This window comes from Strix aluco, chromosome 1 (assembly GCF_031877795.1).
Source record: "Strix aluco isolate bStrAlu1 chromosome 1, bStrAlu1.hap1, whole genome shotgun sequence".
Classification (NCBI taxonomy): Eukaryota; Metazoa; Chordata; class Aves; order Strigiformes; family Strigidae; genus Strix; species Strix aluco.
Genome location: NC_133931.1, coordinates 51,754,341 through 51,770,717, shown reverse-complemented (window position 1 = coordinate 51,770,717; position 16,377 = coordinate 51,754,341). Strand labels below are relative to the sequence as shown.

The 16,377-nt window shown below is 48.9% G+C and overlaps 1 protein-coding gene and 1 long non-coding RNA gene across 2 annotated transcripts in view; one reads left to right on the top strand and one right to left on the bottom strand.

The window, feature by feature from the left end:
• Positions 1 to 1,529: 1,529 nt before the first annotated feature.
• On the bottom strand, positions 1,530 to 10,732 carry LOC141921907 (uncharacterized). The gene is made up of 3 exons (XR_012622819.1): positions 9,054 to 10,732; positions 3,500 to 3,613; positions 1,530 to 2,167 (listed from the first exon to the last, which is right to left on the bottom strand). It is a non-coding gene; the product is annotated as an uncharacterized LOC141921907 (long non-coding RNA).
• A 3,011-nt stretch (positions 10,733 to 13,743) lies between these two features.
• The window catches only part of CABLES1 (Cdk5 and Abl enzyme substrate 1), a 76,347-nt gene continuing 73,713 nt past the window's right edge, over positions 13,744 to 16,377 (top strand). Inside the window, exon 1 of the mRNA XM_074820824.1 lies at positions 13,744 to 14,273. Within this exon, the coding sequence (XP_074676925.1) occupies positions 13,744 to 14,273 (530 nt within the window). The remainder of the gene's footprint in view (positions 14,274 to 16,377) is intronic.

The window sequence follows — 16,377 nt, the reverse complement described above, 5'->3', positions numbered from 1 at the left end:
AAAATATCAGCTGGTGCTTTTATAAATAAAAAGGAAGGCCCATCGGATAAAACCCATCAGAGACCTGGCAGATGCTCGGTGCCTGTGTGTGTGCACGCACACCATGCCGCCCGCCCAGACGGACAAGCTGTGGGCAGCGAGGCAAACCTCACGTGCAGAGATGCCGGACAACTTCTGGAAAACAAAACCCTCCACCAACTATTCCAGAAAAAAAAAAAAAAGCCTTGAACAAACCAGCCCCAGGCCATTTCAGCCATCGACAAAGCTAACAAGCTAATCAAACAGAGAAATATCCCAGCAGACCTCAACTGGCTGAACAAACAAACGGAGAAACTCAGGTTCCAAAGAGCAGGGGAGCTGGGTTATGAAACGAGATTTTTGATACAAAAGGAAGCTTACAGCTATCTCTGGTGATTAGACACGGAAGAGAAAGGTCGCTCTGGGTGTCAGACCACACTTCACACACACGGAGGTTATTCAATCAATATTTGTCCTGGAATCACATGCAGCGGAAAAATTTTCAAGTGAATGGTCAGCAGAATTTAATGCTCGTATTCATTCATGTTATGCTCTTGGATGGACATGTGTTTTTAAATCTAGCACAACCTAAGCTTCAGAATCCAGCACGTTTTTAACCAAAATATAGGAAAATCTTGGAATTAAACACTGTATTTGTATATGCCTTTCAATTAAATCTTCAGCAGGATGGGGACCCCACACCTATGATTTCAGAAAGGGATCTGTGGTAGGAGGGGGATTATTTCCATCTCCAGGTGTTGGAGCTAATGGGAAAAATACTTTAGTTAAGGGTCCGGAAACACAACCCATCCACAGAAACCTCCCCAAAGCAGAAGGGAGGGATTTATACCCACCATTGTTGTGTTTCCTGGCCACACCACTGTGCTAGCTTTAGAGGTTTTATTTAGGATCACAGCAGTAACAGCAGGAAGATATAATCCTCTGATGAACAGACAGCTGTTACCCCCTGCCTTCATGAAAATGATGATCTCAGGTTGAGGACACTGTTGCCTTGAATCATCATATTTTTTTTTATCCCCCCGTGAGTTTGCCACAACAGATCATTTGCTTATGTTCATAAGGTCGTGACTCTATTTCCCCCACCTAGCAAGAGTTAAAGGAAATTTGACCATGGGGGCTCTAACCATGGACTTCAGAATTTGGCTGCAAATAATGATGATTAAAACACAAAAAAAACCCCTAAACAAAACCAGACAGAACCCAACCCTCTTGCCTAGTGACCTAATGACAAAATACATGCAAGACACAGCACAACATCCAGTGCACTTCACGTTGTGATATATCTGATGGGAGGTATTCCTATAACTATCACAGGGGCAAGATGGTTCTAAGTCCTTAAAATAGTGGGGTTTTGTGACTTAAGTGAGGTATTAGTGCTCTCTAGGATTGTGTAGGGGTCAATTTCAGCTGCACAGAGGATAGCCTGGGACAGAGGAGCCCAATGCAACAGCACAGAGAGTTATAGAACAAAGGTAAACACAGAGGCAGAGTGGCTGCTTCAAGGCAGAAGCTTTGAGGGAGAAGTTTATTTTAATAGTCTAGCTGGAAATTCACTGGAAAAACAGCCCCATCAGCCATGGTCAGGAAGAGTGAGGTCAGAGATTATGTTCCTCTGGCAGTCTGTCCTGCCGAAGCACCCATGCTGCAGCACAAGACAAAGCATTGCCACGTTCCGCATTCGATGCGCTTTCTTCCTTGTGCAGCTAATGCAAAAGAAAAAAGCCTCCAAGTTGGTCACACTGTGTTAAAGATCACTTTGATGGACTTCAAACAGCCTGTTGAAACCATCCACTGCACACACAGGCCCGCGCTGCTTCCAGAGGAGATGCTGCAGGAGGGCAGAGGGATGAGCCCATAGCACTGCCCAGGTCAGGGACTACATCCACGTCCAGGGGAAAGGCTCTTTGTCCACATGGCAGAGTGGAAAACCAGCAAACCCCACGCTAAGGGGATTTGGCATAGCACCATCCTGGTGCATTCATGGGTAAAATCGGTCCCGCTTCTCTTGCAAACCATTTCTCTTCCACCTGCCGCCTCCTCCCCTCAGGGCAACGCTGACCCATGCCGCTGTTGTTTGGGGGAACTCCCTATTCAAAACTGGTGCTAAACGGGGTTTATCCTGTGAATGCTGAACAGAACAACACGTTTCAGGTGGGGAGTTGCTCTTTCTAGGTCTCACGCACGCAAGACTATTGCATTTACATTTTGCAACACTTGCAAGGGAATATTCAAATAGGATCAGGAAAAAAAGACTCTCCCAGAACGTGATCTGTCCCTTTCAGAGCTTTGGCCCTCAGTCTGGTGGCACTGAGCATTACAGTGTCTTGCCTCACCACGTGCTGACCTCTGGCTCTGAACTGGGGCAAAACTGCACAGATTCAGGCACAATTAAAATGATGTTTCATGGGAGTCACTTAATGCTCTGTAATGTATTTCCTTAAATAGCCACACATTTGGCCTAAAATTACCTGCCTTGATGCCCTTTAAAAATATCTACTTTGGAAACAACTGCATACTGAATTTGAGCATTTGAAGTTCTGGGACAAGTGACCTTACCTGCATTTGTCACCCTCTTACTTTTATGGGCCATCATCCTCCTGCTTCTCTCTGCAGTCCAGGTATGCTTCGTACAGAGCAATAAAAACAACATATCCCTCACCTTTCTTGTTCTGGTTGGCAAGCAAATACTAAAGGCTCAAGACCAGCAGATGGCTATTCAAACAAATTCATGTCTTATCAAGCCTACAAAGGATTAACACACTTGTGTTTTCACTGTGTGGTTCTCTTGTGAGCTATAAGGGTTGTTCTAAAGACAGAAACTGCAAATGGTTGTTCCCAAGGGCACAGTATGCTTCATGATATATTATCAGATATTATATTCAGTCCACTGAAATGCTGATTAGGTATCATAGTTAGTCAGTTTAAAATTCCTGTACCTTCTCAAGAACAAAAATAGGGAGAGGTGGCAACATGTCATTGCTGTTTAGAGCAGTAGGAAACTTAAACTAGGAAATTTCTTAAGATTAGAAAGAGGAATTCCAGCACTAATTGAAGTTCTGCAATTTTTAAACTTTTCTCTATAGGCTGTTCCTCTTCACTTCTTTTTCTCACAAATATGCTTTCTACCCCCAAAAATAAACAATCACTCAGGTGAAACTGTACAGGGAGGTGGGACCCTGTGGCCCCTTGTGAGCTGCTGGGTGGTCCATAACACCAGTACCCCATAAACAGTGCAGGCAGCAGATCTCTCCTGAAACAAGTTTCTCAACACCAAGTGTCAATCCTACCATATCACCACCAAGCCCTTTTTTTGGATGTTTTTACCGGTGCCACAAATCTAAAGGTGTCTTAGGCACCTTTGGGATTTCTTCTTAGGGCCATCTCACCATTGTCTGCCCTAAGGACAGGGGAAATGGCACACACAGATGGTCCCTGTGCCTTTAGCATGTTGATGTCTCACCTTGGTCACCTCCTGCACCTCAACTGAGGTACAAGGCGGGTTGTACCGATGTTAGAGCACCAGCAAGGGAAGCCAGGACTATGCCAGCAGAGACAAGACACAGATGAACCAGCACTGAGAAAAGAGCAAGAGAAGATATTTGAGCAATAGTTACAGGAGGGATAAGACCAGGACTGGAAGATACAACTCTGACATCCTTGTTTCATTTATTTCCACTAGAAAATTGGTATTTCTAGACTCATAGTACCAGATGGGACCACACTCGAGGTCTCATTTACATCTGTACCCTTGATGTACAGCACATCTGACTCCACTGAACTGCATATTTCCCCCAATTTAGAAGCTTGCCTTGAAATTCAAGTCCTAGCCTCCCCATAACTTCCAGTATGTTCATTCATTACCTGCTGGCAAAGAACTGCGGGTTAAGTTCTGCCTCCTTCATATCAATTACGGGCATAACAGCTACTTTGCTGGCAATTTTAACAGCTTGGAGTTAAAAATAAAGCACAGATACATTTGATCGGCTTCAGTCCAGGGAATGAACGCTCAAGAATATTGATTCAAAGAAGTATGAAGCTAGCTGAAGCAATCGTTGTGGTTTCTGACCGACTGGTCAGATCAATGTTTTCCTTCCCCAGAATCCCTTATTTTCAAGGCATATTCAGCAGAGCTTTGAAGTTCCAGCGTTTTCTTCTGTAAGTGTTGCTCTCCTGCTGCAAGTCAAAGTTAAGGCAACAGAAACCTCTTACAATATACAACACAAGACCTTGTTTTTCAGAGGAGATATGCATTCAAGGCAAACATTAACATAAAGCCAGATGCTAATATGCTTCCTCACAAAGAATAGTACTTTAATCCAGCAGTAGTCCCATTAAGCCTGTGGGATTACTCCTGCAGTACGGTTCTTTTCAAAAGAGGTATGATCATTAGAGTGCAGCTCTGGGAAGTAACACTATGGTTGCAGGGAGGGTGCAAACAAGCTTTACTACTTACTTTACTCATTAGTTCTAACAACAGTGTGAATGTGGCTGATTGCATCTTGCCTCATTGGCACAGTAGAAAAGAACTCTTTCAATTAGTTTTGAAAATCAGCAAATTTAACCAGAATATTGTAGAATACTTGATATTTACAGAATATTTAGTTTCATGCTAAACCCCAAGTTTTTAGACAGGATTCACCTACTCTTGCTATAGAAGCCTCTTGCTTTGAGGCAGCTTGTTCCCATAGGAACACAGTCACACTGGCATCATGGAGACGGCTAAAACATTTCCAAAAAGAGCCGGCAGAATAATTCTGCTATGTATTCCTTCTACTGCTCTAGTTTGAGCATATGTATTATGTCCTATTATATCTAGCTGGAATTACATCCCTGCAGGGCAAAGTGATACATATATATATATACATACATATATATATACATGCGCACACACACACATTTATATATATCCATAGAACCAAAATCTTGTTAATTTCTTTTGGTGTGTATTTGAACTATTTCCTTTTTTTTTCCTGAGGGGCTGGCACAAAACCCAGCCACCTCCAAAGACACTGCAGTAAATGAGAACTAAACCATTCATTTTTACTTTGGAAGAAGGAATTACTGGTGTGTCAAACTTCCCAAAGGAGAGACCTGCAGATGCACCAAATATGTACCAACTGCCATGCTAGGAGAGCTGTACCCTCCTGCTACACTGCCATTTCTTTCAGTTTGCTTTCTGGCCCCTAAGTTTTATTTTGTAATAAATTTTAGAATGGATCTGACAGACTCTTTCCAGCTCTTATTTTTTCACAGCTTAATGGATTTAGCCTTTCCTTCAGGCTCAAGGAGGCTTGAATCTTAACCTTTTGATTTTGAATGCTGTCTCTCTTCCCTTACTTTCTTCTACACTTGAATGCTTCATTTATTTAAACAGTCTCATTGATCTCAACATGAAGATTATTACACCAAGGTACTATTCAATTTGAGCAGAGACAGCAGAAGACTTTGGATCTGTCTTGCCAGGGGATCGCCTTTCCATTTATGTAATTTCCATTTGCTGCTTACAAAACTTCCCTGCCAAAACATTCAGAGGAGGAATGTACCCTGTTTAGACCAATTTTTAGCAGCTTTAATTTCTATCGGATTATGTAAAATGTACATGTGGGCAAGTTATGGTTATTCGGGCTGGGGTTGAGCTGCTAGTTTCTCTCCCCTCCCAACATGAAGGCAAGCAGGAGGATTTGGGAAGCGCAGGTAGCAGGCCCACGTTAGCACCACGGTGGCAGCTCAGGACTTCAGGGAGCCGTGAAAGACCTCCGGAGGGCTGTGGTGGGAAGCCCACAACCTGACCCAGCCTGTGATGAGACCCCCCAGCTGGGCACACACCAGCATCAGAGGTGTGCAGCCTCTGGCAGCTCAGAGATTTTTGGGGAGCAGGTGCCCACCATACCCCTCTCACCCAGCCCACACCTGAGGCTGGTCCCATATTCCCTCACCACCAAGGCTGCTGCCATTTCACCTTCCTTCTCAGCAACTCAGTCGCTTGTGCCAGTTTTTCTGGCTGCCCTAGGACAGGGGCAGAGCTGACCTAGATGGGTTTTATTACACTGGATATTTGCCAGCAGCAAATATTTACCTGGGAGTATTGCTCAGAGGATCCAGGCAGGACCTGTGCCCTGTCCCAGGGGCAAGGAGAAGTGGCTGCAGACCCCCCAGACCCCCGTGCAGGTGGCCCGATGTAACAGGACACAAGGGTGCAGGCGCAGGTTTTATTTCTCCCCTTTGGTCACCTGCTTTCCACACCAGCCTGCGATGAGCACTACCTGCTGAGGATCTCCCAAAGTTAAAAGGGCTCTGAAACCTCCCCTGAAATTTCGGAGTGAACCAAGTGCGGCGCTCGCAGGATATCACATTGCACGCAGACTGAAAAATGCCATTGAGCTGAACGCAAAACCCTAGCTCCCGCTGCCAGAAAGTTTTCCGTTTGCCTCCTTCGTTCCCCTTTGAGTCACATTCCCTGAATGTAATATTTTTAAGAGGAGGAAAAAAAAAATCCTTTGAACTTTTTTTTTCTTTTTCTTGGATATTAAACATTTCCAGTCAAGCTGAACTTGTAGGAGAGTCTCTGAAGTGAAACATTCCACCAGTACGTCCCTCCGGGAACTTCAGATGCTATTTATTTAATGTTTTTACTCATTGAAGACCGTGTCTGAGAAGGTGTCAACAGTGTTTTCACTCTCACTCAGCTCCTCAGTCTGACTGTCCTGTGAACTGGAGGATTTTCCTACCCTCAGCAGCCAGCAAACTGAAGGACTTGCTCACATGAATGTTTCAGAAACCTGCAGCCTGTTTTAAAATTATCCCGAGGTGATTAAAAATTAACAGACGCCATGATGAAGACGGATGTTCTTCCAGGCTTCCCTCTGAAATCTTAACGTCCAGTGATTCTGTACTTGATTCCAAAATGTCTCAAAATGGTAAAGAACAGGATAAATCACAGCTGTCACTTAATGAGAACCTTAAAAAAGCTCTTTTTAGCGACCAGTCATTCTGTTCTACTGCAGTTACAAGTTGCTTTTTATTTACACCGCTGCTTAAGATTTCCAGGCAGACAGGACATTTGCCTATTCTTCGCTTCAATAAAGACTACTTCATTTTGAACCTCATGTCTACGTTAACAATATGATACTGCAAATAAAAAAATAAAAAAAAATTCTGATTTCACTGAAGAAAACCGCAGGGAGACAAGGACAAACAGAGACAGGGGTTGTTTTCTGTACAAGTGCCCACAGTTTTTGTTTTTCAAGGGAGGGAGGAGCTATGTGGCCCTGTTCCCATTTAATCACTCCAGTAGGAGCCAGCAACAGCCACATTCCAGTTGCAGTTCCGACATGGCTACCTTCCTTGTTTTGTCTAGTTATCCCACAAGCTCAGTGAGGCATGGGAGAGCATTTTAGCAGCACCCAGTAAAACAGAGCTCCTGGTTTAGTGTAGGTCTTTAAGGGATCCGACAGCATATAGACTGAACAAACAACAGCAGCAACAAGAAAAAACCTCAAAGCCAGCTTAAGTTGAATGAGGAACTTTAAAAATTCGAGCATGCAAAAAAAAGTGAGGACGAATTCATGTTGGATACGCAAGCCCTCAGCCCCCCGTGTGTATGCATCAGACCCAAGGATGGCATCTTTTCCTCCTGCAGCAACTTCCCTCTCCACATCCGAACAGGCTGCTCCCTCCTCCGCTCCGCTTGCCTGCTCTGCACCCATGGTCTGGCAGCTCTCTCCGTCGTGCCCCTCCATTCCATCTGGGAACAGCCCTCCCAGCACTCCTCTAGGTCTTGGGACTGCATGTGCTCAGCCAGTTCAGCAAATGCAGAAGGCTGAGGTTTGCCCCATGAAGATGTATACTCAGTGGCACTTTTAGCTGATAGGCAGGAATAAGTCCCTAGCTAGCATTTGCAAGCTATGATTCAAAGGCTTAAAATTGGACAGAGGTGGGTGGATTTTGACAGGGAGGGCACCCCCTCCTCCTTCCCCAGCCCCACCTCAGAGACAGAAACCTACCTCCTGAATTCTTGTCTTGGTGTGAGGATGCAGGGGTATTTCGAAGGAAAGGTCACAAGAATTTCTAGCGTGGGCAAAGCGATGTGTTTTCCTTGGTCTTGCCCTTGGAGCTCGCGTAAACATTTTGACCAAAGTTTTCCAAGAAACGTTTGGCCTGAATTGGATCTAGCATGGATCTAGCAATGGAAAATGTTAAGTATTCTTAATAAATGGCTGTTGCCACCTGCCTCACCTAAAGGTATTATAAGTTGGAGTAATGATACAGATTCCAGTTTTGACTTAATTAGACTGCCCTGATTTCTCCAGGAGACAAACAACTATCAAATTGGCTCTACCGCCCATATGTGCCCTCCTAGCTTACTGAAGATTGCAGGAACCTTTCAATGCACATACAAACATGTCGCATGCCGCACCCCTGACATCCAAAATAACTGGCAGGTTGGGTGCCCTGACCATCCACACCTCAGCTGAACTGCAGAAACACCGTTTATCTTTGCTGAGGGCATCTGCTTCTGCACGTCCTGCCCTGCAGTCACACACACTACTCCAACCATGATGTTAGGCAGTCACAAATCTCTCCCACTTTCCCACTGCCCATTTGGTTTTACATTAACTTGGTAACGTTGGCATCTACCCTGGAACGATGCAAGCAAACAAAGTCAGGTTCTTCACAGAGAGGCAAGTGTGGATCTACACCTATTCAAGGAACACTGCTCTTCAAACAAGGTGACACTCACGTTAGTGTCAAGCTTTTACGTTTCAATTAGCAAAGGCGGTCCTCAATGAGTAAAACACTCAGGCTCCTGAAAAATCACCAATGGGAAGCACAAGTACTTAGCATTTCTGAGAATCAGGCTAAATTTACAACAGACTGAAGGTTAGGCCCTGGCACCAAAACAGGCCTTGCTATCCAGATGCAGTATTAGTCTTTTGTAAAGAATTTGTACTGTCTTTATCCAATTTCCATTCTTAACTATGGCTCTCAGTGAAATGTGTTGAAACTCTCTCTACCTTTTTTTTCTGCCAGACACTCCTTCTAAGCAAAAGGATGATTAAATTCATATTCCAAGTCTTTCTCCAATGTTACAACTGCTTTCCTCTTTTGAAGTGCAATTCTCGTCTGAAAAGGGACTCTGGGAGGGAAAGAAAGAAGTGTTTATAAAGATTGCACATTTCTTGTTTCTCCAAAGTCTTGCACAGCAGGAGTGCTCACAGGCTACAGGAAATCTGCCTGACTGTTGGGATCTGATAGTGATATCCATGACCACCGGTAATAATGATCTCTGTTCTCAACTACAGGAGCGCAGAAGTGTTATCTCCAAACTACACCTTTGGTGAGCTTTGCATAACAGCATTACCTAACTGATCCTGACGGTCAGAAAACAAGCCTGTCAAAATTACAAGAGATAATTGCATTTACTTTTTCTTTCCCTAGTTGCCTTGGTCCTGCAGCTCTAACAAGTATCAGTGACAATAAGAAACTTGGTTTTGTCACTAAAGCAGGCAAACACTGTGCTGAGGCCACTCAAGAACTGGTCTGGTGACTCACGCTGGTGACTCAGGACCGGTTGTTCCTGCAGAGTTAACTCTCGGTATAATAGAAACCTTGCCTCTAATTCAAGTTCCAGGTGAAGTTTTCGATTCACCTGCAAAGATATTTTTAAGCTTGACTTGGCAAGCTGCTCAGAGCCCAGCTTTAGCTCAAGGTCTGTGGCCATTCAGACTGGCTCTTCACGACCTGCTGGCCACACGATCGCATTGCAGCAGGGCTGCCCTCACACTAGTTAAATCCAAGACAACATGAGGCTTCCACACTTGGATTAACTTCCTTCTGAAGGCAGGTACGCAGATGCACCTTTTCAGCAATCTCACTTCTCAGACTGGTAAACTGCGGAGCTTTCATTTTTGTCCAAACTCCCTCTGCCCTCTTCAGTCTCTTTAGAACCAGCCTCTCCACTCACCTCTGTTAATGGGCCCCCCCAGTTCCATGTTGTCTCTGAACACCCACAACTGATGAGTCCCTCTTCCAGCTCTTGGTGCACTGGGTGAAAAAGCCATCATGCTCTACCACTCCTATTACTGCTTGTCATCCAACCACTTACATAAGCCTGTGACCTCTGAAATAAAAACATTTGCTTGCACTTGGGTAGAGCTGGTTGGTTGGAAGAGAACTCGGAGAGGGAAATGATTGAAAAAACAGTCACAGAAGCAAGCTTCCAGAATATGTCTTTTTGGGTTTCCTTTAAACTTTGCTATTTCCTCTAGTCAACCACTGGTTCCCCATCAAAGAAAAAGTTTAAACTGGCAAAGTCAATTTGTTTAACATTTCCACATCTCCTCCAGCAGACAGGACTACTACAGCACATGTAATCATCTATAGTTTTGCTAAGCATGAATCAAAAGGACATAAGTAACTGGAAAAAAATCCATCCACCTTAGGTTGTGCACATTCATTTAAATTTGCTACTGAATGTATAAATAGGTCTAGAGAACCTGGTATTTCTAACATGCCAATTATCTCTGTACTGTGGTACCCCACTCATTATCAAAAATAGCTTCACTTCAGACTGAAAAAGTCATGCTTTTCTGCTTGTATGTGCCTTTCTCAAAAACGGGTTTCTTCTCATGCACAGTGGAAGGGATGTTTTAACCCACCTTTGATGTGATTTTTGGAAAAGGCAGTCTGTGAACACACACCACCTTCAGAGGCAGCTTGTGCAATGTTAGACCATGGGCATCAGTTTAGGCTCACTAAAGTAGTTAGGCTGGTGAGCACAGACGTGCATTTTGCAAAGGCTGTGCTGGGTGACAAGGGGAACTCAGCTGAATGAGCCAGGCTAGCAGAGACCTACAATTTATCCCGACCCCTCTAATTTTGATGCAAGGAGGTTCGATAAGCTCAACCACTGAAATAAGCATTCTTGAGCTGAGAGACAGTATTGTAAAAACGAGGTGTCAAAATGCATCTGGATGCACGTGTGGAGAATGGGGGCGGGGGGTAACACTTTCCTCTGGACAGCTCTAGAGGAGCTCCAGAGCAGCTCTAGAGCAGAGGTCATGGCTCCATGTAAAATAAGGCTTACAACAGAGAGTGATTTATCCTACCACAAGAGTACTTTGTGAAAGGAGTGCACACTTCTGCACTCATAAAAATCGCCCCAAGTTAGACCAACCTCTGGAACCCCACCTGGCATTTTGGTGGTGGTTCTCTTTTCCAGACCTGTTATCTCATAAGAGGCTGGATTTGGAAAATATGCTTCAGGACTCAGTTGCCATAGCAAGCTTTTGAGCTCCAGAGAAAAATACACACTGTGGCTGCTTCCCCTCAGAAATGCAAGAGGAAAAAAATCCCAGTGTATACCTTACTTGGCTGTAATGTGGGAAGCCTGAATTTCATGACCTATCTACCATCTAGTAGTAGTCCTTGGACCAGAAGTCGGTATCTAGTGAACATGCTGACTATCAGGCTACAGAGCTGCGACATTTCTCTGTGGCCCAGGAGCCCTCCTTCAAAAAGTCCTGAATTCTTTTAAAAGTGGTAGTGTCTCAAAAGGAGCACAGAGCTCCTCCACGGGCACCGAGTACATCGTTGCCCCAACACCAGACATCCCACTGGTTTCCAGTGCAGGGACAGAGTCTCTAGTCAGAAGTGGGCATTGCCTGCCCCATCAAAGGAAGGTGGCGGGCCTGCAATTCTTCGGTCTTCCTCTCCGAAACCAAAGTTTGAAGGACACTTTGCAACCACAGGGGTACAGAGCATCCTCCCAGCAGGTGGGAGATGCTGGTTGGGCTCTTCTCTGGGGAGGTGAATCTAGCACTCAGGCCGACCCACTTCTGTCCAAATGACCCATCCCTGGTGTGCCACAGGGACAGGTACACCAGTGCCCTCTGTTAGGAAAGACAGCATCACTGTACACCCCAAGAGAACAGTCTGAAATGAGAACGCCCATCGCAAAACAGCACTTACCTCTCTAAGAAGGTGGGATCTGGGAAACATCTCTTTCCTCCATCATTTCCCATCCCCTTGCTCCGTGCCACCTTCTCAGGATGCTGCCCGTACAGTGTCCTTACCATATAAGGAGCACACCCTAGGGACTTGGCCCCTAAAGTTCACGTTTTGACACAGTGTCAGTAAAGGCCAAACTTTCAGAAATCAATCCAAGTCAGAGCTCAATTCTGAAGTCACTGAATGCTCAAAAGGTCAATTTTGAGAGGAACGCAAACCTGGGACCGTAGCTTCCTCCAACAATAGGATCAGGTTCCCCTTTCTGATCAATCTATTTTCTTTTTATCAAATTAGCGAGCTTTTGATAATATTGTAGGGGACATTACAATATTTGTGACAGTTTGGGAAGGCTGGTAAATCATATATCAACCATAATTGGAATATAATACAAGTCATTGTAATGCTTCATGGAGAAGGCACGCATTGCTATCTCGCAACAACCATATGTTCTGCTGTTTGTATGTATCTGTTATCCAACCCTTACATAAGCCGTTGATGAAATTATCATCACAGGACAAGAACACTTGTGGCACGGCTGAGTCGATCAAAATAAAGTAATGAAGAAATGAAGGAGCTTTACGCTGAGGTGGGACTGGCTGCTCGCCCTCCCCAGCCGCAGCTGCAGGAGCAGGGAGCGAGCAGCCCTTGCCGTCAGCTGCACCGCAGCCATCCCTTCGGAAAAAGACGGGAAAAACACAAATTTGGGGCTTGGGCTACATATGAGAGGGCAAACTAAGTCTGGTGCAGGGGAGAGGGAAGGGTTGGGAGGGGGCTGAGGGACAGGCTGGCGAGGGGGTTGCTGTAACGCTTTAGGGAACTCGTGAGATGTTACACGCACACGCCCGCCTTACACGGCACCAGGCCGCCTGTGCGAGCCGGGGCAAGCCAGGCTTGGGGACGCACCGGGGGCAGCCGAGAGCATCCCCGGCGCTGCCCCCCCCACTCCCCGCCTCTCCCCTCCCGCCCGCCGGGGCGCCCGCGTCTGCCCCGGGGCACTGGCCCCCACCCGGGAAAAACCGCGGGGCAGCCCCCGGGGCCGCCTGTCACGGCACGGCGGCAGCCCGGGGCCGCTCCAGCAGCCGCGGGCGGGCCGGGCCGAGCCGAGCCGCAGCCCGCGGGGCCGGTGCTGCCGGTGCCAGGCTCCGAGGGCCATGTGCCGCGTACTACGGGCACAGACTCCACCTTCCCCGGCTCCCGCCCGCCCCCACGCATCCAGGAAGGAAAAAAGAAGAAGAGGAGGAAGAGGAGGAGGAGGAGGGAAGGGGGTGAAAGGGGAAAAAAAAAAAAAAAAAAAAAAAAGAGAGGTTGAAAGGAGGGAGCTCGCCGAGACCCACCCTTCTCCCTCCTCTCCCTCCTCCTCCTCCTCCTCCTCCTCCGGGCTGCTGGCCGGGCTTTTGTTTTCCTCCAGCTCCCCGTTTCCCACACGTGATTGCCGTGTTATTGCACAGGGCGCTCGGCGGCGCGGCTGCACCTATAAATACGGAGCGGGCGGGCGGCGGGGGCCCGGGGCAGCGCGGTACGGCGCGGCCGGGCGGAGAGCACCCCCGCACCACCCCCATGCACCCCGGCGGGCCGACGGCACCCATGCCCCGCCGCCCGCCCGCCTAAGGGGGAGGCAGCGAGAGGCAGCGCCCGGCTCAGCGGGGAGGGAGGGAGGGAGGGAGGCAGGGGAGGGGGAGCGGGAGCCGGCCGACAATGGCGGCGGCCGCCACCGCCGCCAGCCCCGGCAGTCCCGCCGCCGGGCCCCTGCCGCCGCCGGAGCCCTGCCCCAGGAAGGGGCCGCCGCCGCCGGGGCCGCCGCAGCCGCCGCCGGCGCGCAGCGACCCCCGCCGCAGGCAGGCCGCGCTCTCCTTCCTCACCAGCATCTCCCTCGACGGGCGGCCCCCGCCGCCGGGCAACGACGGCCCCGCCGCCAGGCCCCGGCAGGCCCCGCCGCCGCCGCCGCCGCCGCGGCTGGGCAGCCCCCCGGCGGCGCCCGCCGAGCCCCCCCGGGCGCAGGAGGAGGAGGAGGAGGAGGAGGAGGAGGACGCCTTCGCCGCGGTGCAGGTGCCGGCCGCCGCCTTCCTGGGCGCCGCGGCGGCAGGCAGCCGCGGCCGCCTCAACTCCTTCACGGCGGGGGTGCTGCCGGCGCCCTTCGGCCGCACCAGCCCCCAGGGCCCCGCCGGCGGCGGCGGAGAGCTGGGGCAGCCCGGCCCCGCCGCCGCCTTCGAGCTGCAGCGGTCCCGGTAAGCCGCGCCGCGGGGACGGCGGGTGCGCGGGATGCGCGGGCGGTGCGGGCGATGCGCGGGCGGTGGGCTTGCCCCTCGGGAAGGGCGGGCGCGGCAGCCGGGCGGCGGCGGGCACCCGTGGCGGGAGGCCCGTTAGCCGCGGGGCGGGAGCTCCGGTGGCGCGGAGTCTCCCTCCGCGGGGCCGGGGGGAGCGGCGGCACCGGCGGGGCTCGGGGGGGAGGGGGGGACGCGCAGGGGCCGGTCTGCAGGGGTACCCGAGCTCCCGGGGGGCAGCAAGCGTTCCCGCCTGGGCGCCTGTGGCTGAAAGTTTCGCTCCTGATGGGAAAGGCAGGCGTAGGGCTGGCTGCACAGCCGCCGCCCCCCGCTGCAGCCCAGCACCCCCCGGAGCGGCTGTCACCCCCAGGTCAGGGCTGGTGGCGGCGTCAGCCCGCCCTGCTGCCTCTGCTGGGCTGGGAGCCGGCCCTCAGCCAAGAGTAAAAGGGAGAGGGCATCTTTTCCACCGATGCCCACGGATTAACGGTGTACGCGCGTGGTGTAAGCAGCGTCTCGCTACCTCCCTAAATAAGCTCTTTATCTGCAAGCACTTCGTGTTCCTCTGGGTTGTTCCTGGCCGCCGGGTGCGCTTTTGCCTTTTAATAAGCTCATCTCAAACGAATAACCTCACCTGCTTGAAAGGCTGAGACTTTTGGCTGAGAAAGCGCGATCATGTAAGAATGTGCAAATGCATATAGATTAATTGCTCCACGGGTGTAAAATCATCTTCCTTCACTGCTTCGACAACATACTCGGTTATCAAAGGCAGGGGTTGGGGGGGAGGAAGAGCCAGGGAAGAAGCCGGAGGAAATGACTGCTCTCCCCAAGCCCACATGGGTCGCCACTCCCACATTCCCCATTTGCCACACTCCCTTCTTGTTTCTCCCTTGGACAAATAGGTAGACTTTGAGTCACATGTTATTGCAAGGGTTTATAAGCGTAATTGAGCATAGATTGCTGTAGAAAAATCCCTTTCAAAACCAACTCACTTGGAGAAATTGGAGATATTCCAGGAGAAGGTTGTCTTAGCTGTGTGCCCCACGGTTGGTTGTTTTTACTTCTTCCATCTGGACTGTATTGGTGGCTTTTTTGAGACACTTTTCAGGTGCTGTGCTAGGGAGCCCCACCTTCCAAAGTAAAATGCCTACTGGTGGGCTACTTACCCATCCTCACCTAGTTATGTGTCTCTCAAAACATTTCCTGCAGCAGTGACCACCTTCTAATTGCGCCGTGGATCACCAGCACAGCAATGTCACACACACACACATGCTTGTGCACGTCTATGACATGGTTCTGCACACTGCTGCCCTTGGCCTTGTGAGAAGGGGGTGACCCACAGACTGTGATTTGGGAATAGCTTTCCTACTCTTGGAACTTTTTCCTTGTTGGTGACAGTGCGCTTGGCAGTACCCTCTTGGTGTTCAAGAGACTGGATTCTCCTTGGCCGTCCAGTTAGTGAGTTTATTATTCATGCAGGATTCCTATGTTACCTTTCTGGGTTCCTGAGGATCCTCCATGTTTTTCCTTGCTTGCACACTTTGATCCTGTGCTCAGTTCTGGGAAGGATGCTCTGATCTCACCTGTATCGCTTCTTCCCTCAGCCCTTCCTCTTCCCGTCATTGTTTTCCCTTGCCCCTATTTGCAACACTGAATTTTCCCTTCCACAACTGATGCCTTTTGTTGCTGTTGTTGTTGTTACATGAGAACACTGTGGAGTTTAAGGGGAAATGTAATTACTGTTTTTGTTTAAAACCTAGAAATCCAGTGTCGTGCAAGTGCCACTGTGCTGCTAGCGTGCAAACTGGCTGAATGGCTTCATGGCAAGGGAAGTCACCTAATGAAACCTTGTCAAGGTGCTCCTCCAGTCCTATAGCAGCCCTCTTTTGTGCTATATATTTTCTTGTGGTGTAAGATACAAGGAAAGTGCTGTTTTTCTCATTCTCTTTTGTTTTCTTGAGAGCTAAATTAACTGTGGCGGAGACCTTGCATAACTTCACTGACAAGTGTGAGGCGCTCTATTGTAGCCCTTGCTTATGGCTGGTGCAGGAGAGCTCTGGGTTATGCCCCT